A 21,109-nucleotide genomic window follows, 5' to 3' on the forward strand; every position below is an offset into this window, starting at 1 on the left:
ATAATAAGTTTGACACTTGGGATATATGATTATTTTCTAATAAAAAAAATGTTGGCTTGGTCCCTGAATCAGGCCAAATTCAGGTTGAGTTGGGTGATGTAAATCTTGAAAAAATAACTTATTCTTTCCTTCATTTGTTTTTTCTAATAATTATAAATACATAGTTTTTATTTATTTATTTATTTATGTTTGAGGTTTATGCCTTAAAACGCCTTGAGGCTTAGGCGTTAACCCATTCACACCCAACTGCCTCGCCTCTGCCTTTAGCCTTTTAAGACCTTGGTTGCAACCTTAATTAAGATCACTATATATTCATTAATATAAGACTTATCTATGAAATGGCAAATTTGGATTTATGGTTGTTTAGTATCATTGCCATTTTAAGCTCAAACTTTTAAAGAGGTATCGACATTTCACATTAAAACATCAACATAGGAATTTAGGTTTAGAGATGGAATTTGTTTGGTTGATATTATAAATGCTTTTTGATGATTGGTTCATTACTTTACATAGATTAACATGTAGGTGTTGATCTAATGGTTTTAGAAGCATTGTTTTAGTCGAACTAAGCCAAAACATTTAGAAATTGCACTTCTGCCTAACCCGGTGTAAAAACTTTGGATTGGGTTAGCATTGGGGGTTAGACAACTTAAGAACACGATTTATTATCATATTGAATTCCATTTTCAAGCAAATTATTATTATTATTATTTGCTTTACAGACAACCAATGACATCTTTAATGACAAAATAATAAATGGAAAATGAAGTATTACATCCATAAAATTCCTAAATGGGTTTAAAACTATCTCATCTCTGGACCAAAGCTTTTGAATGCACAAGATGCATTCCCCAACTTCTTTGCTTCAGTTCTGCGATCTACTTATCTTCACGATGAATATCTGCACCCTCCATAACCTGGAAAATGGAATAAAGAACTAATTAAGTAAATGCGACCATACAAGGAAGGATATTGTCCAACCCTAACCCGATTCTCAATATTCCTCACCAGACCGCCACCCAAACCTACTTTTTGGGTTAGATACTTAGATTGGGCCGAACTAGACCAGATTGCAACCCTAACCACACCGTCGTGGCCAAGGCCCATGGGGAGCTCTCATTCTCTTCCCACAAGTTCTATTTTCAGACTGATCAATGGTTATCTCGCAAGCAGGTTTAATTAGTTAAGAACAAAAATTAATAAAATCATGCAATAAATAAAATAGGTAGCGGTATGAGTCTAGAATTCATGCTTACTTGGATCAACTGTAGAGATTGCCCCGGTTTGGGCAAAATCGCAATCATAAGCATTACGCCCCGTTGCCTGGTAGTAGGCATTCATGACATAAGCAGCATGGACCTGAACAGTGTTGGGCAAGAAGCAGGCACCTCCATCTTGTATAGGTCGGCAATCAAAGCCCAGCCCACATACGTAGTCAATGTTCTTTTGGAGAGCCTTTGGGTCGGCATCTGATTTTGGAAGGCACCATCGTTTTTTCTTTGGTGTCACTACTGGGCTCGGATTCAAAGGCAAGGATGCACTTCTCTGCCGAAGCCAATATATTTATTATTTATCAAATCAATAAGATATCTAAATGAAAGGGGGTGCCGATTGGCGAGTAATACTATATAGTGCTGGCCTACTGGGCCTATGGGCCATCTAATAGTGGATGGGGGAAGGAAGAAGGAAAGAATAATGTATTTAATGGACTGTAACTACTTGAACAAAATTTAGACTTTTATGGGCTAAAATTTAGCAAGTGTTCCCGGCCCAATCCTCCATTGGGATTGGGTTTTCCGCTGTCATCGGGTACGGGAACCCGATTATTACATAGATGAAGAATGAAGATGAAGGGAGATGGTAGAGCTACAGCTACCGTCCAATATCATTTCGATCTGCGAGACTGTGTAATGTAACTAAAACCCACCAAACAAACAAATGAAACAAAGGGTTGCCCAAGAGAATTACTATCGCCAGCGCACGATCGGGGGCGGGCCGTATTGATGCACATGCATTAGAATGACTTGCGCTTACCGTGGGTCGTTGGATACCGCCAAAGAAGGGATATGGGTTTATCATGAAAGGGGAATTGGTGGCCTTTAGGAAGCTAAGCAATGGCTTTAGTACAACGGTGTCATAGCCTCGCCGGAACTTTCCAGTTGATGGTGGGCTAGAAGTTGAGAGGATGCCTAGGGAGTGTGGTGTTGAGACCTGAATCCGGCGATCAAGAGAGACTCCGACAAGGGCAGTGTGGAGGTTCTGCATTGCCGGCACAAGGCTTGCGATCAACAACTTGTTGGTGGTTGATAGAACTTCATTTCCAACTAAGATTCGGATTATGTTGGTAGAGGGTGTATAGGGGAGAACATTGGATTTCACCCAGTGTTGAGCAAAGGAAAGCTTGGTGAGGTCAGGTATTTGCTGGTTGGGCACGGTGATGGTGACGGCAATGCCAGTGTGGGCGAAGGCTTGCAAAATTGCAGGGTTGGCATCAAATAGCCTCACACGATTGATTGTTGTTTCTTCTAAGAGGAAATGTGCAACTTCAGCTGGTGGAGGGAGGTTATTTGCGATGGTGCCATAGTTGACACCAATGGTTCCTTGTACGCCTGTCACACCAGCAATAACATTAATATATATATATATAATTTAGTCACCTACACTAATCAAACAAATTACATAGAGTTATGTAATTGTACTCTACATTCTTCGCCCTCTCTCTCTCTGAGGAATTATAGTATGGACGCTTACCTCCAATGAGAGTGGCTGCAATTAGAAGCAATAAACCACTGACGGCTGAATTAGCTGCAGGACGAATGGTTCTCTCCATGACTATGGTGGGTAGGTGAAGTGGATGAGTTGCTGGTAGCCATTGCTGAAGTAGGGGAGCTTCAGGGAGATAGAGATGCTTTTCTTTCGGAGTAGGGAGTTGTAGGTGCGGTGGTTATTAACTTTTTATATTGTTGGAGAAAACTTCACTGCCCTTGTTCCCTTTATGACTCAGACACCTTTAGCTTTTCTTTTCCCTTTGAATCATTTCTTTTCTGCTTACTGCTAGAATGGATTCAGCTAGTACTTGGTGATTTTGCTTTAGTGCCGTCCGGGAATAATCTTTTCTTAGTAAAGTGAAGAAGAGCCTGGTAGGGGTAAGAAACTTTTTTTCTACTGAACCCAACAGGAAATTCAGTGATTCAGTCCGTGCAAAACCCGTTTGAACACCGTTGCACAGTCTTTACAGCCTCTACTTCTGTGCTTTATTTCATGGGAGAGATATTATTCGAATGGGACTTGCACAGACTGAATCCGGTTTTGATTTTTGGGAAATCGGCTTTAGTGAGAGCAAGGCCCGTTCAAATAAGGGTGTAAACAGATTGAATTTGAATCGAATAAGTCAATATCCGAATTCGAATCTGATTAGAAAATCTGATATTCGAATTCGATTCAATATCTGACGGATATTATTAATATCCGTATTTGAATTCGGTTAAATATTTGAATATTCGATTCGATTCGAATTCGATTAATTAATTATTTTAGATAATTAATAAATATATAAAATAAATATTTTATTGATATAAAGTATATACATATGTAAATTATTTATATAACTTAACTATTATATATATTATATAAAATATTTTATATATTATATATAAGAATTAAAGAATCGGTAGAATTTGAATATTTATCGAATCGAATAAGGTCATATCCGAATTTGAATCCGATTAACTATTCGGTAGGAATAGGATACCTGAATTCGACCGATTAGATATTCGAATTATCCGAATTTGATTCGATTATGTTGAATATCGAATTCGAAGACCATTGACACCCTTATGTTCGAACACCGTTCACCGAGATACTCATGGGATACATAGATGTCGGTCTGTGTGAAACGACATTTTTGATTAATCTTCTTGGAATTTGGACCCAAACTTCACAACCCTACAAAACATACCAATCAAGGGCAACGCTCATGATCCACTCGAAAGAGAGGAAAGTAGAAAATTGGAATTTTTTTCTTGTTTAATATGTATAACGTATTAATGATGTAAACTGAAATACATAGTAACCAAATGAGTCTAGTAAAGTTCCGTAAAGAACAGTTCGAACCTCAGGTTTTGTTATTCTAATTCATGTATTTTTTTTAGATTTACGTGGAATTTATGGAAATTTTATTTTTCAAGTAATGTCCATCTCCTAGAGGTGGGTAAGTAATTTTTCTAACCGGAGGAAAAGTTGTCAAACAGTTGCATGGAATAAAATGTCTTTTTAATAATAGTTTTTTATGACTAAAATAATCATTATTTTATTTATTTGGGAAATAGAAGAATATGAGTAAATATGCATTTACCCATCAGAAAATAAAATAACCAGGTTGGCTACTAAAGTAAAGCAACACTTGGCACCTAAAAATTGAGTTGAAAATTAAAAAATATAGGGAAAAAGAAATTTTTTACATTATGTTAATTTAATGGAAACAATCCTCTCTTTTTTGGCAAAAACCATGTAAATATAGACAAAAATAAAAAAAAAGACCAAACAGAAAAAAAAAACTAAAAATGATTATTAAAAAAAAAGAAGGCCAATCTATGCAACTCGAACTCGAGATACAAACCAGAAAACCAGTAAAAATAAAAGGTACCCATTAATTTTCTTCAGAAACTGAAGTGAAATATGAGAGAAAAAGAAGAAAACCCATTCTAATTCTAGAATTAAAAACGACAGCAGCTACCCATGTGGGTGTCTGATCGAGCTTCCTATTCTGAGAGTTCCCAAGTAGGCGAGTTTCACAACTAATCTCTGTGACAGTTCTTCCCTGTATTAATGGGGTTTGGTATAATAGTATAATACCAAGCATTAACTGAAGATTCAGAATCCAGAGACAGAGGGGAGAGAGAGGATTAAGAGTTAGGTTAAGAAGAAGACGATCGACCGAAGTATAGAGAGGACGGTACTGGAAACTGCAACGTGAGGTGAGAGCACGGTACTGGAAGTTGTGAAGAACCGGAGAAAAAGCAATCATTTCACTCAGACACGTATCTTTCATGCAATAAATTATTGGGAACTTGGGATTGCTCTCTCTTTAACACGAGAAGGCAGTCCTGTACGAGAGTCGGAGAAGATGACTCACAAGGAAGTGCGGCGGAGGTAATGTCTTAAATAAGGAACAAGGAGAATGGCGGAGGAGGTAGCCGTGGACAAGAGACGGAGAAGACAACTCACAAGGATGTGCGAAGGAGGTAGTCGTGGACGAGAACTGGAGAAGACAACTCACAAGGAAGTGCGAAGGAGGTAGCCATGGACGAGAGCCGGAGAAGACAACACAGAAGGAAGAGATTTCACGTGACGAAAAACTTCACGTGCGGATACCTCATCCAGTCATCCTACTGGCAGAAATTTTCGCATGCGAAAAAATAAATTTCACGTGTGGATACCTTCTCCTACGGGAAGGAAAGGCCACGTCTTCTTAACGAAGACTCTTCCCGCCTTATTTTATATTATAGATTTCCAGACAAAGCATCATACCTTATGAATTGAAGAAAATTGGAAAGAATGCCATGTATTGCTGTGTTGTTTAGGTAGCCTCACGAGATACTCTAGCATCCCAGCTAAAGCTAAAACAGCCATGAATACTATCCACCACCCTATGCCCCCTACCTCTTTACTTTAACACACCAGTTATTTTCTAATTTACCAAGTGGTCATTTTTCTCTCCCCTTGGTTCTTAAAGAGAATTTCTCATAACTTTTCTAATTTTTTAGCCTTCCAAAGAGGGATTCTAAACACAGAGAGAAAACAAATTATTATGTTGGTAAGTGTGGCTTTAATTAAAGTTACCCTTCCCCTTAGAGTAATATAATTCTTTTTCCTAATCATTGGCCAAAAGGAGATAGAGCATTCCAAGCACGTTGGAGTCAATGTTACCAGCAGCCAAATTAACCCCCACCACATAACTTTTTTCAAAGTTTATCTTTAAGTTGGAAACACCATAAAAAATTATTATAACCTTGAGATTCCTTACTTTCCTTAAATCATTTCCTCCACAAAACATGATAATGTCATCTGCAAACTAAAGATGAGTTACAAAGACACTATTCCTACCAATCTTCCACTCACTTATTACTTCCTCCTTATTTGCCTTTGTAATCAATCTACTAAGCACATCCACTACCAAAGTAAATAGAAAGGGAGAAAGATGATCGCCCTGTCTTAAACCCTTAACACTTGGAAAAGATCCTTTACCACTCCATTCACTAACACAGAATAATGAATTGAAGTGAGACAACCAAAGATCCAAAGGCACCATCTTTCCCCCAAACCACAAGCTTTAAATATCTCTAAGAGGAATCTCCAATTCACCAAATCATTACTTCCTCTCAAGGTCCAATTTGCAAGCAAAACCTTGACTCCCAAATTTCTTCATATTCTCCACACACTCATTGGCTATTAAAATTCCTTGAACACTGCAAACAAATCCTCCTTAATTATTTTCCAATAATCATGATAAAAGGCCATAGTAAAGCCATCTAGACCTAGAGACTTTGATCTACCCATAGAGAAAACCGCTTGTCTAATTTCCTCTTCAAAATTTCTATCTAGCCAATTCAAAAATTCCTACCCAATCTAAACTTTCTATCCTCCCTCTAGAATTTAAAGGCATTCTCAAAACTAATTTAAAGTGGTCCACAATGGGGACCACCTTAGTGGGGTCCACATTAGTGTTGTTCTCTACACTCCCCCTCAAATCGGGAATAGATGTTTGTCATTCCCAACTTGCATAGATCTGCCTCTAACTTCTTCCTTGAAACCACCTTGGTGAGAAGGTCTGCCAACTGCATGTCGGAGGTGATGTATGGAAAACATACTTCTTGAGATGTAACCCTTTCTCTGATAAAATGTCAATCCACTTCAATATGCTTAATTCTGTTGTGTTGTACCGGATTATGGGCTATATTGATAGTAGTTTGATTATCATAGTACAACATCAAGTGTTTCTCATAAACAATACCTAACTTCTCAAATAGAATCTCAGCTACACCATTTTCCATGGACCTATATTTAGCTTCAGCACTGGACGAGAAATAACATTTTATTTCTTACTCCTCCAAGAGGCAAGGTTACCTCCTACAAAAGCACAATATCCAGAGGTAGATCTTCGATCATCAACACATCTAGCCCAATCAACATCTATGTAAACTTTTATCTTCATGTAATCATTATTCTTGAATAAAATGCCTCTGCTTGAGCATGTCTTCAAATATGCTAGTATCCTCTCAACTGCAAGGAGGTGAGTAGTCCTAGAAGAGTGCATATACTGACTAACCACACTGACCGCATAACTGATGTCGGGTCGAGTGAGACAAAGATATATAATTTTTCCAACTAACCATTGGAACATAGCTTTATATTCAAGGGGCTCTCCACCCTTTGCACTGATCTTGTGATTTTGTTCAAAAGGTGTGTTAGTAGGCTTAACACCCAACTTTCCTGTTTCTTCCAATAGGTCAAGAACATACTTTCTTTGAGAAACAAAAATCCCATGCTTGGATCTGGCTACCTCAATGCCCAATAAGTATCGTAGTTCTCCCATATTTTTTACCTCAAACTCTTAATGAAGGAGTTGCTTAAGGGACTCAATCTCAGTATTATCATTTATTGTTACTACAATATTATCCACATATACGACAGCAAGGTTAAGAAAGAATCCACTCTCTTAATAAACAAGGTGTAGTCTGACTGGGCCTATACATATTCGAACCTTTCAAGGGCTTGCCTAAATCTATCAAATCAAGCTCCGGGGGACTGTTTTAGTCCATAAAAGGCTTTGTTCAACCGACAAACCTTCTTTCCTGTCTCTGTACCATAAAATTTAGGAGGCAGTTGCATGTAAACTTCTTCTTGTAAGTCTCTATTGAGGAAGGCATTTTTACCATCCATCTGATACAACGACCAAGAGTAAATGGCTGCAAGAGATAATAAGACTCTAACAGTGGTCATCTTTGATACTGGTGCAAAAGTTTCCAAGTGGTCAATACCATATGTCTGAGTAAATCCTTTTGCAACTAACCTGGCCTTATACCTTTCAATAGAACCATCAGCATTATGTTTCACAGTGAATACCCATCTACATCCAACTGGTTTCTTACCTTTAGGCTGATCAACTATTTCCCAAATATTGTTTCTGATGAGGGCATCCATTTATGCTTTTATTGCATCTTTCCATTTTGGTACTTCCAATGCTTCCTGTATTGTTCTGTGAATGGGAACACCGGCAATGGATGCGAGAAAAGACTTATAGAAGGGAGACAAATGATCATAGGATAAGAACTGAGAAATGTTGTGAGCTGTGGATGTAGTGCAACGGTGCTTGCCCTTACGAACTACTATGGGAAGATCAAGATCATCTAATGAAGGTGAAGGCTCCATGGTGGGATGTCTCTCATCTGTAGTATCTTTGGTACTTGGATCTGGCTCTACAGAAAGAACCGGGGCTACTGTGGTATCGGGATCTGAATCTTTAGAGGAGACTGGGACTGGCTTGCACTGTTGATATCCGAAATCAACTTGTCTCCATCGTCTGTGATAGACTCTCACATCCCTGCATCTCTGACATCCTTCCCCATTACACCCGTCTTCACTTAAATGGGGCAGGTAAAGGAACTTCTGATGAGTTAATCCCAACCTTACTATTCTCCCCTGAGGAGAAACCCTTGGATAATAGGGTATATATTCAAAGAAAGTGACATTCATTGAGACAAATCTTTTCCCAGAACTAGGTTCATAACAACAATATCCCTTTTGAGTTTATGCATAACTAAGGAAAATACATTTTGAGGCCTTAAGATCAAACTTAGAACGATGAGGGCCAAGAATTTGAACAAAACATATACAACCAAAGGTTTTAAGGGGAATGGTAAATAACTCTTTATCAGGATATAAGAGGGTAAATGGAGGTTGCATGTCAAGAACTCGTAAAGGAATCGTATTGATGAGATACACTATTGTAAGAATAACATCCCCCCAGAAACGTATAGGTACACTGGAGGTAAACATAATGCTATTGACTACCTCCAATATGTGTCGATTCTTTCTTTCAGCAACTCCATTTTGCTATGGTGTATGATGATAGGTACTCTGATGGATAATCCCATGCTCAAGCAAATAGGAGGCTAATAGGTTTGCAAAATATTCTTTCGCATTATCAGATCTAAAAATTTTGATTTTAACCCCAAATTATGTTAAAATCATCTGATAAAAGATCCGAGTTAATGTAGGGACCTCATCTCGAGAATGCATAAGATAAATCCACGAAAAACGAGTATAGTCATAAAAAATAGTAGGAAATATCTGTACCCCCATGGTAGTGGTATGGTAAGGTCCCCAAACATCAGTATGCACAATTTCAAAGGGAATATTACTTCTATTACTGCTTAATGAATAGGTTGTCCTGTAGTGTTTTGTAAGTTCACAACTCTCACATTTCAGACTAGACATCTGGATAGATTCAAATAAACAAGGAAACAAACTCTTCAAAGCCCAAAAAAATAAATGACCCATCCTATTATGCCAAAGCATAGCCTGATCAACAGACTGAGAAACACAAGACCTCTTAGTCTCACTATCTTTCCAACGATGACTCCCTCTAAGCAGATAGACTCCATTTGCCTTACGGGTAGTCCCAATCACCTTTCTTGTCTCTAGATCCTGAAAAACACATTGATCCAAAAAAAGGTTACTGAACAATTCTGATTTTTGTAATGCTACTAACTGAAAGCAAGTTAGTATTAAGCTTAGGAACATGCAAAACCAAAGATAAGGAAATAACATTTGACAACTTATTGTCTCCCTTGCCAGAAATAGAAATGAAGGAGCCATCAACAATGGACACTTTGTCTTTGCTTGAAGATAAGTGGTAAGTAGTAAATAGTGACGACAAGCCAACCATATGGTCAGATGCTCTAGAATCCATGAATTTTCTGTATAACCTGTAGCTGAGGCATGGCGAGTTGAGGCTTGATTACCTGAATGAGCAAAAGCTAAAGCTGAATTACCAACTTCATTTTCCAGCTGAATTAGAGTAGCTCGGACAACAACTAGAGTGTCTAGAGGATTGCCTCTTGTGCTAGATGAGGCTGTACTATCAGTGTTGATAGCCATATTTGCATTCCCCTTTTTGTTTCTGAGTTTTGCTGGAACTAGATGTGGATGCAACTTTCAATAGGTCTTTTTAGTATGTTTAGGTTTCTTGCAATGCTCACGTACTAGGTCCTTCTTAGCTTCATTGTTTATGTCTCTTTCCTTATCAACCCCAAATTTGGGCTTAATTGCTGCTAGAGCTGATTCAAAAGGTTGTTGTTGTAGCATAACTTTTCTCCTAGTCTTTTCGTTGTGCACTAAGGAATAGGCCTGGGACAGAGTTACACTATCTCTTGTCAACAATTACTGCCTCACAATATCATATTCCGAATTTAGACCAGCCAGAAACTTAATCACTCTATTAGTTTCAATCTACTTTCTGTAAATCTGTGCATCCTTCTGACTTTCCCATTCAATTGATTCAAGGTGGCTAATTTCATGCCACAGGGATTTCAAGATTGAAAAATAAACATAAACTTGTTTCTCACATTGCTTGAGATTTTTAACCTCACATTTTAGCTCATAAGCCCTAGCAATATTAATGGGCTGAGAGTAGGTTTCTTTCACAACATCTCATATTTCTTTAGTTGTTTTTGCCCGTAAGTAATTTCGGCTGATGTATGATTGCATGGAATTGCAGAACCATGTCATCACCAAATAATTTTCCTGAGTCCACTTAGCATAAGCGGGATCCTCCTTATTTGGTTCCTTCACATCTCCCAGCAAATAGTTTAGCTTCCTCTTCCCCCAATGGCCATCATGGCTGATTGAGCCCACTCTAAGTAGTTTGAACCATCAAACTTTACAGTCGTAATATGGAAGGTGTTTTCAGTCATGCTACCTAAACCAATCCCAAAAACACCCTCCCCTTGGTGCTTGAACTCCATTCTTGATTAGGGGTTAAGTAAAAACACATTCTATTTACTGTAAAAATCAGCATACTGGGTCTAAAAACTAACGACAGTAGGTCTAGAAGTAGAAATCGGATTTAGAGAGAGAAAAAATTTCCAATTCATTGTATCATTGTATCAATCAACCTACTAAATCTGAGAACTAATAGCAGTTGGCCTAGGTACAAAACTCCAAAAGCAGAGATCAGAGAACAAAAATCTGATAGCAGCCAAACTTAAAAACAAGTCTAATCTCTTATCTGAACACAATAACGGTCTTGGATTTCAGAGTTTTCTCTTAAAACCCTAAAAGAGAAAAAAAAAAAAATCTATATAGACGTATCTCACAAATTAAGCTATCCTTGCTGCTACCCTCAAGAAGGAATAAGACCTTACCCAAGAATTTTTGAAAAAAACTTGATCTCGATTCAAAAATCTTCCTGAAATTCTGATTGCCAACTTCAGTTTGCTGAAAACTGAACTTGATTCTGATCAACTCGAGAAACTTTTTGAAATAGAACTGATCGCAGAGAAAAATCTTATTGATCGCCAACTTCAGTCTTGATGAGAGAACCAAAAAATCTGATTGGCACCTCCAATCATGATCAAAGACCTAACTTTTATCACTTAATTCTTCTCTGATTCTTCCTGATTACAAGGAGCACTTTCCAATCCTTGGACAGTTGCTGAAGACTTCTTGTAATCTCCAAGAATCAGTCGAATGAAAAAAACTCAGCCCTAAATAATTATCATGTGGTCGGCTGAATTAATTCCACATGAGAAACCCTAGATCAAAAGCTCTGATACCAAGTAGTCACTCAAGATTGAACAAACACTTAAAAGGAGAAAAAAAAAGAAAAGAAAGAGAGAGAGAGAGAGAGAGAGAGAGAGAGAGAGAGAGAGAGAGAGCTTGGGAGAGATTTTGATAAAAGAGAGTTGGGTTGTTTTTCCCTCTTAAATTTATATACATAGTATCATACTTGTAAAAGGACTGAATTGCTTACATGGCAAAATAAGATAAGATAAGATACAACTAAAAAAAGACTAATCCTAATCTTATAAACGAATAGTCCTAATCTTATAAAAGAACTAATCATCCTAATCATAACTTATTGCTAACATACGAGCAGTGGGGACCACCTTAGTGGGATCCACATTAGTGTTCTCTACACCTTACTTGTGTGGCGAAACAAGAAAACAATATTCAACTTAGGGAGTACATTGGTAGTAGAAGACATGATTAGTCTTATAAGTATGTTAGATTTCATTTCTACAATCTTGAAATGGTGTTGCACATTTCAGCTACCATGAAAACACTTCATTATTATAATCACTTTCTTATTTTCAACCTACAATATGGTGACAATTAAAATAGACCATACTCAAGAATTCAAGGAATATCTTTGTTTGGGCAGGCAGATGGGGAGATGAATAGAGTTAAAAATGAATAAAAGGATGGAGCCTTGGAATAGACACCTCCAAAAACCACAAGAAAATCACCAATCTGATTGTGAAAAGGTAAATTAGGATTACATGTTTAGAAGTTCCACTAAACACAAGATAAATATGATGGAGACACATAATCACAGTTAATACAAATCACATTTTACCTTTTAGAAGAGGAAAAACAACTAGAACCTACATATTAGAAGACCCCTAAGAGATGTTAAAATTAATGAAATTCCCAACTTGATCCACACCCTTATGGAGGTCAGCCCCCCTCTCCTAACCACCACATTTGGATCTTTCACCCAGCTGGCAAGTTCTCAACTAAATCCTAAGGCCCTAACTGCTGAAGAGCAGAGTATTCTTCAATTTCCTTACAAAAAGATTTGGGTTTCCCACATTCCACCCAGAATATTCTTTTTTTGTGTAGGAATCATGCTTTTTTAGAAACTATTACTTATATTGCCAAACCGTCAAAAATTACACAAGCAGATGTTGTCACCATACAAATAGTTTAAATGAGTATAAGATTTTGCAAAGCTATCTACTATTACATTTAGTTCCCCAGGAACCCCAACAATTTTGCAATCACTAGAGATAAGAAGTTTTTCCTAGCAACTTGGTTGTATTTGTGGAATCACCTCACATGGTTAGGACTAAGATGCCCAAGCGTCTAGCTATGTCAATCCCAATGACCACTGCCATCACCTCAACTTTTATGGAGCTAACTATCCTAATCGGTCCACAAAATGCCTAGTAAATATTGCCCTCCCTAAGAGAAGTAGAACAATATTACTTACAAGGGAGGTAGAACAATATATACATTTCTATGTAGTTCATTCAAAAGAATAAATTCTTTTGAAAGTCTCAGAATTAATAGCCCACAAATTACATTGGTGAAAATTATGAGAAGTTAAATCTTTGAGAGATTTACCCTTATTTTCAAATATGTGGCTATTGCTTTCCTCCCATTCCACCCACATCACCACATGAGCTATTATTGTTGTCCAATAGACTTTTCCTCTCCTACCAAGGCCTCAGGCCTCTCCCTTGCCATTGCGAAAGAAAGTCAACAATATGTTTAAGGGAAACCCAACCATAACCAATCAAGTTTAAGAAATGATACCAAACTTTCATAGTTTCTGAGCAATGAAAGAGAAGATGCCCAACTAATTCCCCATTCTGGAGATACAGAATGCAAGTATGAAGAGAATAAACACTTGTGACTTTATACAAAAGAAGAACAAAGGCAAATTATTTCTTTCTCCATAGACTTGTAGTATATGTCTTAGTGATGGGGAACCTATAGATCACCTCCTCCATTGTCACAAAACTAGGAAAAGTTCGCACCATTTCCTCAGCCTAATTGGGTATAGTTGGGTTATTCATGAGATGATTGCAAACTTCTTGTGATAATAACAAGGTAAAGGGCTTAGCAAAAGAGGTAATACCTTTTGGCAAAAAGTTAGTCATGTTCTTGTGATATGATTAGTGTGGGAAGAAAGAAATACCGGGTATTTGAAAATATGGCTAAATCTTAGTAGGACTTGATTTCTCACATTACTCACAAGTGCTTTTTGTGCGTTACCAACTCAGAGTCCTTTGAGGGTATCTCAGTAAGTGAGGTGCATAGAAATGTGGTGAATTTGGTATTTCTCCTCTACTATGTTGCTGACTCTCACTTGGGTTTGTTAGAATTGAAGGACAGTAATAAGAAATTGGGATGGTAGCATCTGTTTGGCTTTTAGTGGACCAACTGGGATTTCCTACTCTTGAAAGATTGAAATCCTGCTTGCTCTCACTAGTAAACGTATTGCTAGAGATTTGGGCATCTTAGGTCTAAGCATTAGAGGAGACACTATAAACACTATCAAATAGATAGGTGAGGAAGAGGGTAACCCTTGGAGACTAGCATATTATCATATTGAAGCTAGGAATATTCTGAATTCTATCGTTATAAACTTGTACTGGATTCCTAGGGAACAATACACAATTACAAATGGCCTTGCCAAATTTCGTTCTCATATGGAGTTTCTTCATAATGATAGATCTCTTCCTATGTAGCTTTGTGGTTGTTTATTTATGTTTACCCACTGCACATCATCTCATGTACTTCTATTAAGAAAATACAATTAACTTCCTTATATATATATAAGAGAGAGAGAGACACACACACACTATTCTTGAGCTTAGGTTTGAAATCCTGAATCAACTACCTAAATTGTACATTTACTTGTGTGGTAGAACAAGAAAACAATATTCAACTTATGGAGTACATTGTGGTAGTACAAGACAAGATTAGTCTTATAAGTAGGTTAGATGTATATCTTTAGTTCATTTCTACAATCTAGAAATGGTGCTACACATTCCAACAGAGATGAAAACACTGCATTACTATAATCGCTTTGTTATTTTTGACATACAATATGGTGACAATTAAAATAGATCAAACACAAGGAATGTCTTAGTTCGGCGGGGGGGGGGGGTTGATGGGGAGATTAGTAGAGTTAAAAATGAACAAAAGCATGGAGCCTTGGAATTGCCACATCCGAAGACCACAAGAAAATCATTAATCTGATTGTGAAAAGGTAAAATTTAGGACTACATGTAAAACACAAGATAAATATGATGGAGACACATAACTATAGTTAATCAAATCATATTTTACCCTTTTGAAGTGGAAAAAGAACTAGAAACTACCTATTATAAGGCCCCTAAGGGATATTGAAATTAATGAAATTCCCAACTTGATCCACACCCTTATTGAGGATTACATTCCCTCTCAACTAAGTTCCTTTTTAAGGCCATAAATGGTGAAGAGCATAATACTCTTCAATTTCCTTGCAAAAAGATTTGGGTTTCCCACATTCCCTCCATAGTATTCTTTTTTGTGTGAGAAGCATGCCTTTCCTAGAAACTACTTTTATTGCAAAAAATAAAATAAAGTAGATGATGAAATGTAAAGCAGAAATAAAGAGAAAATGAACTCTGCGAGAAATTACATAGGCAGGTTTTGATCACTATGCAAATAGTTTAAATGAGCCCCAACTTTTGCAAGGCTATCTACTATTACATTCAATTCCCTATGAATCCCCAACAGATTTACAATCATTGGAGATAAAAAAGTCTTTCCTAGCAACTTGATTGTATTTTTGGAATAACCTCCAATCGTTAGACTGTGATGCCCAAGTGTCTGGTTATGTCAATCCCAATGACAACCTCCATCACCTCAGCTTTTATGGAGACGACTATCCTAATCAATCCACTAAATGTCAAGCAAATATTGCCCTCCCTAACCCACATTACTCCTATTCCATCTACTCCCATGTTACCTGCATCACTTCCATTAAACTTTAATTTTTGCACCCAGTCCAATATAAACGAGATGTCCCAGTGGCAATTATAATTAAGGAGGGAAGTAGAACATTATACACATTTCTATGTAGTTCATTCACAAAAATTCCTTTGAAAGTCAGCAATATGTTCAAGCAAAACCCAACTACAATCAATCAAGTTTAAGAAATGATACCAAACTTTCCTAGCTTCTGAGCAATGAAGGAGAAGATGCTCAACTAATTCCCATCTTGAAGACACAAAATGCAAGCATGAAGAGAATAAACACTTGTGACCTTAACCAAATGAACAAAGGCAAGTTATTTCTTTCTCCACAGACTGTGGGTCACCTCCAAATGAACAATGGGGAATCTGTGGATCACCTCCTTCTCCATTGTCAGGAAACTAGGAAAAGTCCATGCCATTGCTCTTTGGGCATCTTAGGTCTAAGCGTTAAAGGAGACTTTACAAATGGATAGGTGAAGAAGAGGGTAACCCTTGTAGACTAGCACATTATTAGATTGAAGCCAGGGATATTCTAAATTCTTTGGTTATAAACTTGCATCGGATTCCTAGGGAACAAATCACACCTAGACAAATCTATTTCTCATCTAGAATTTCTTTATAGTGATAGATCTCTTGCTATGTAGCTTTATATGTAGGAGGACTTAAGTACAAGTCGTGTCATGGTATTTCATTTGCTTTTAGTTTATTCATATTCTACACAATGATGAACTTAACATAGTCCAAGTGAATCAGTCTTTGTGATCATACAACATGAGATGAAATGTGTTAAGTTATTGCATACAGGATTGCTTCAGCTTAGCAAATGAGTTTACAGCTTGATTACACTATTCTTGAGCTTGGGCTTGAAATCCTTAATCAACTACCTGAATTGTACCTTTACTTATGTGGCAAAACAAGAAAACAATATTCAACTTAGTGATTACATTGTTGTAGTACAAGACAATGTTAGCCTTATAAATACGTTAGATATATATGTTTTAGTTCATTTCTACAATCTAGAAGTGGTGTTGCACATTCCAACAATGATGAAAACACTACATTATTATAATCACTCTTATTATTTTCAACATACAATATGGTGATAATTGAAATAGATCAAACTCAAGGAATGTCCTTGTTGGGAGCCTTGGAATTGCCACCTCCAAGGACCACAAGGAAATCACCAATGTGAATGTGAAAAGGTAAAATTTATCACTTGTAAAACACAAGATAAATATGATGGAGACACATAATTATAGCTAATACAAAATATATTTTACCTTGTAAAAGGGGAAAAACAACTATAACCTACATATTATAAGACCCCTAAGAGATGTAGCAATTAATGAAATTCCCAACTTGATCCACACCTTTATGGAGGTCATCCCCCCTCTCTTGATCACCACATTTGGACCTTTCACTCAGATGGCATGCTCTCAACTAAATCCTAAGGCCATAACTGTTAAAGAGCAGAATACTCTTCAAATTCCTTGCAAAAAGATTTGGGAAGCATGTTTTTTTAGAAACTATTACTTTTATTGCAAAAAAAAAGAAAGTACATGATGAAGAGTACAATAGAAATAGAGAACAAATGAACTCTATCAGAAATTACACAGGTAGATGCTATCACTATATAAATAGTTTAATTGAGCATTAGATTTTGCAAGGCTATCTACTATTACATTTAATTCCCCAAGAACCCCAACAGATTTCCAATCACTAGAGATAAGAAGTTTTTCCTAGCAATTTGATTGTATTTGTGGAATCATTGCCCAAGTGTCTGGCTATGTCAGTCCCAATGACCATTGCCATCACCTTAGCTTTTATGGAGCCAATTATCCTAATCAATCCACAAAATGCCCCGAAAACATTGCCCTCCCTAACCCCCATTACTCCTATTCCAGCTAATCCCATGTTACCTGCAGCACTTGCACCGAAGTTTAATTTTAGCACCCACTCCAATCTAAATGAGATGTCCTAGTGGAAATTATTACTAATAGGGGGAAGTAGAACACTATACACATTTCTATGTAGTTCATTCATAGAAATTCCTTTGGAAGTGTCAAAATTAATAGCCCACAAATTACATTGGTGAAAAACATGGGAAGTTAACTCATTGAGAGATTTCCTTATTATCAAATATGTGGCTATTGCTTTCTTCCCATCCCCCAACATCACCACATGAGCTATTATTGTTTTCCAATATAATTTTCCTCTCCTACCATGGCCCCAGGCCTCTCTCTTGCCATTGCGAGAGAAAGTCAGCAATATGTTCAAGGGAAACCCAACCACAACCAATCCAATTTAAGAAATGATACAAAACTTTCCTAGTTTCTGAAAAATGAAGGAGAAGATGCCCAGCTGATTCCCATCCTGGAGACACAGAATGCAAATGTGAAGAGAATAAACACTTGTGACCTAATCCAAAAGAAGATCAGAGGCAAGTTATTTCTTTCTCCATGGACTTACAGTTTATGTCTTAGTTATGGGGAATCTTCATATCATCTCCTTCTCCATTGCCAGGAATCTAGGAAAAGTTCACACCATTTCCTCAACCTAATTGGGTATAGTTGGGTTATTCCTAAGCTGATTGCAAAATTCTTGTGACAATGACAAGGCAAAGGACTTGGCAAAAGAGGTAATAACTTTTGGCAAACAATTAGTCATGTTCTTGTGATATGATGAGTGTGGGAAGAAAGAAATACCGGATATTTGAAAATATGGCCAAATCTTAGCAAGACTTGATTTCTCACATTACTCATAAATGCTTTTTGTGGGATACCAACTTAGAGTCTTTTGAGGGTATCTCAGTTAATGAACTTCATAGAAATGTGGTGAACTTGGTGTTCTCCTCTCTTATGCCCCTAACACCCCCTTCGGTCCCAAGTAACCATGTGGAAGAGGTGACGAGTCTTAATTTTGATAGAAGTGCTTTTGGTATTCTAGGTGTTGCTGAAATTGAAGTAGTTGTTAAAAGTTGGGATGGTAGCATCTATTAGTCTTTTAGTAGACCAATTGGGATTTCCAGCTGTGCAAGTTTGAAACCTGCTTGTTCTCCCTGGTAAATGTATTGCTAGAGATTTGGGCATCTGACCACTAAGCATTGGAGGAAACTATGCAAACACTATCAAATGGCCAAGTGAGGAAGAAGGTGACCCTTAGAGACCAGCACATTATCAAATTGAAACCAGGGATATTTTGTTCTTTTCTTTTTTTTATCAGCAATACAGAAAAACTTTCATTAATTACGAGAGAAACATGATTACAAGAAGAAGTTATGAAAAGAACCAGCTATAGAAGTTGTCCCAAAGCAGTACTACATTTGAGCCCAAAACATGTGTCCTATGTAGCTTTGTAATGGATTCCGAAGGAACAAAGCACAACTTCTAAGGCCCTACTCCCTAGCCAAACCTAGTTCTCATTTGGAAGCTCTTTACAGTGATAGATCTCTTCCTATGTAGCTTTGTGGTTGTATGTTTCTGTTTCCCTACTGTACATCATCTCATGTATTTTTCTTAGTGAAATATAGTTATCTTCCTTTCAAGTTTAGAAGTTGTGCTGAACACAAGATAAATATGATGGAGACACAAAAGGAAATTGCATTTCCAAAGGAGATTTATAAGACGAATATGTTTCGTTGTTAAGAATAAGGAGTAGAGTAAAACACAAATGAAAACATTAGTAGTTAGACTAAGTTAACTTCCTTGCTATAAAAAGGTAAAATATGAGAAATAAATTCAAGAAGCCATCAAAAGAAAACCACAGGATGCCCCACTGAGTCACAAACTTCCAAAAGAGATCCCATATGTAGGTTGGAAAGGCATTCATTCATTCATTCGGCAATAATTATAAACTAACTTTTGACTAAACTAGGAATTAAAAGCAAAATAAACAAAATCAAAATCAATAAGTGCATGAAACAAAGAAATATTACCTCAATTCAGATCACACTATAGTCGTAGAAGAATATACTCCCACTGACGAGAGAATTGATTGAAATACAGAAAACTAGACCCAATTTAAAACTTTGTATAATCGGATATCTCAATAAGAAGATGATGAGAGAGAGTGTGTGTGAGAGAGTTCAAATATACAGGAAAAGGAGGAAACCAGGAACCCAAGACGTAGAGAGAAATCTTGTCTCTCCCTTCCTTCCCCACCTGGGAGGAGAGAACTAATTAAAATACAAAAAACCGGATCCTATTTAAAACTCTGTATGATCGGATATCCCAACAAGAAGATGACGGCAGAGAGAAATCAAATATCTAGGAAAGGAAGACACCAGGAACCCTAGATGTAGAGAGAAATCTTGTCTCTCCTCCCTTCCCTCCCCACCAGAGAGGAGAAGAGAAGTAAGCTAAACAAAATAAATGAAAAAAAAAAAAGAAACTTTCGAGTGTGATCTTGGCCTCGAATATCTTTTTGGCAACCGCTCGCACATGTTAGGCCTCGAGTCGTTGCCCAGAAAAGCTCGAATTCATCAAGAATTGAGTCGGTTGACATGCAACATTTCCTTAACAGTTCGCTAGAAGTTATGAAATAGAGAGAAGTACAATTCTTGGAGTTGGAGATCATGTTCGGAACCATTTGATTGGAATACTCTTAAATGTTGATAGAAAAAACTGCATCGAAAATAGAACGTTATGAAATAAAGAGAAGTACAATTCTTGGAGCTGAAGATCAAGTTCGGAATTATTTGATTGCAATATTCTTAAATGTTGATAGAAAAAACTGCATCCAAAATAGAACGTTATGAAATAAAGAGAAGTACAATTCTTGGAGCTGAAGATCAAGTTCGGAATTATTTGATTGCAATATTCTTAAATGTTGATAGAAAAAACTGCATCCAAAATAGAAAGGTTTCATTCAAAGATCGGGTTATATACGATCTTTTTCGTATTGGAAACGGTATAGGAAATCAGATTTGATTCGTTTATGTATCAAATCTTACTATCGGGTTATATACGAGATTTGAATTAGATTTGTGTTGCAATTGGACAACTGGAGGTCCATGGACTAATTTTGTGATACATCTTTTTCGAACCTCCTACCCATGTCATCAGAATGAAATATATTGAAACAAACAAGATAAAAAGGATGGAGAAGTACGAACAGGTTCGATGCAGATTTTTTATTTCTACTATAAAGTTATAAACATTACGTCCAAAATCCACATTCTATCTACTCATATCCGCCTGTGAATTATCAATTCCAAGCCCGTACCTACTCCAAATGTACGATGAACCTTTAAATTCTAACCCTAAGCTGAACCATCATTCTCTTTAAAAAGTAAT

The 21,109-nt window shown here is 37.0% G+C and overlaps 1 protein-coding gene across 2 annotated transcripts; it reads right to left on the reverse strand.

Moving 5' to 3' along the window:
* Positions 1-673: 673 nt before the first annotated feature.
* LOC148881028 (glucan endo-1,3-beta-glucosidase-like) lies at positions 674-20,323 on the reverse strand. 2 transcript variants are annotated; one of them, XM_088963236.1, is made up of 5 exons: positions 19,750-20,323; positions 2,752-3,945; positions 1,969-2,609; positions 1,257-1,545; positions 674-917 (listed from the first exon to the last, which is right to left on the reverse strand). In XM_088963236.1, exons 2-5 carry the CDS (start codon positions 2,828-2,830, stop codon positions 889-891), a joined length of 1,038 nt encoding a protein of 345 aa, XP_088819362.1. In that variant the 5' UTR covers positions 2,831-3,945; positions 19,750-20,323; the 3' UTR covers positions 674-888. The 2 variants fall into 2 exon arrangements, with proteins under 2 accessions (XP_088819362.1, XP_088819363.1); XM_088963237.1 differs by lacking the exon at positions 19,750-20,323 and having other exon boundaries at positions 2,035-2,609; positions 2,752-3,545.
* Positions 20,324-21,109: the final 786 nt, after the last annotated feature.

Source organism: Nelumbo lutea, chromosome 1, assembly GCF_056320005.1.
Source record: "Nelumbo lutea isolate HS-2025 chromosome 1, American lotus-T2T, whole genome shotgun sequence".
NCBI classification, from domain to species: Eukaryota; Viridiplantae; Streptophyta; class Magnoliopsida; order Proteales; family Nelumbonaceae; genus Nelumbo; species Nelumbo lutea.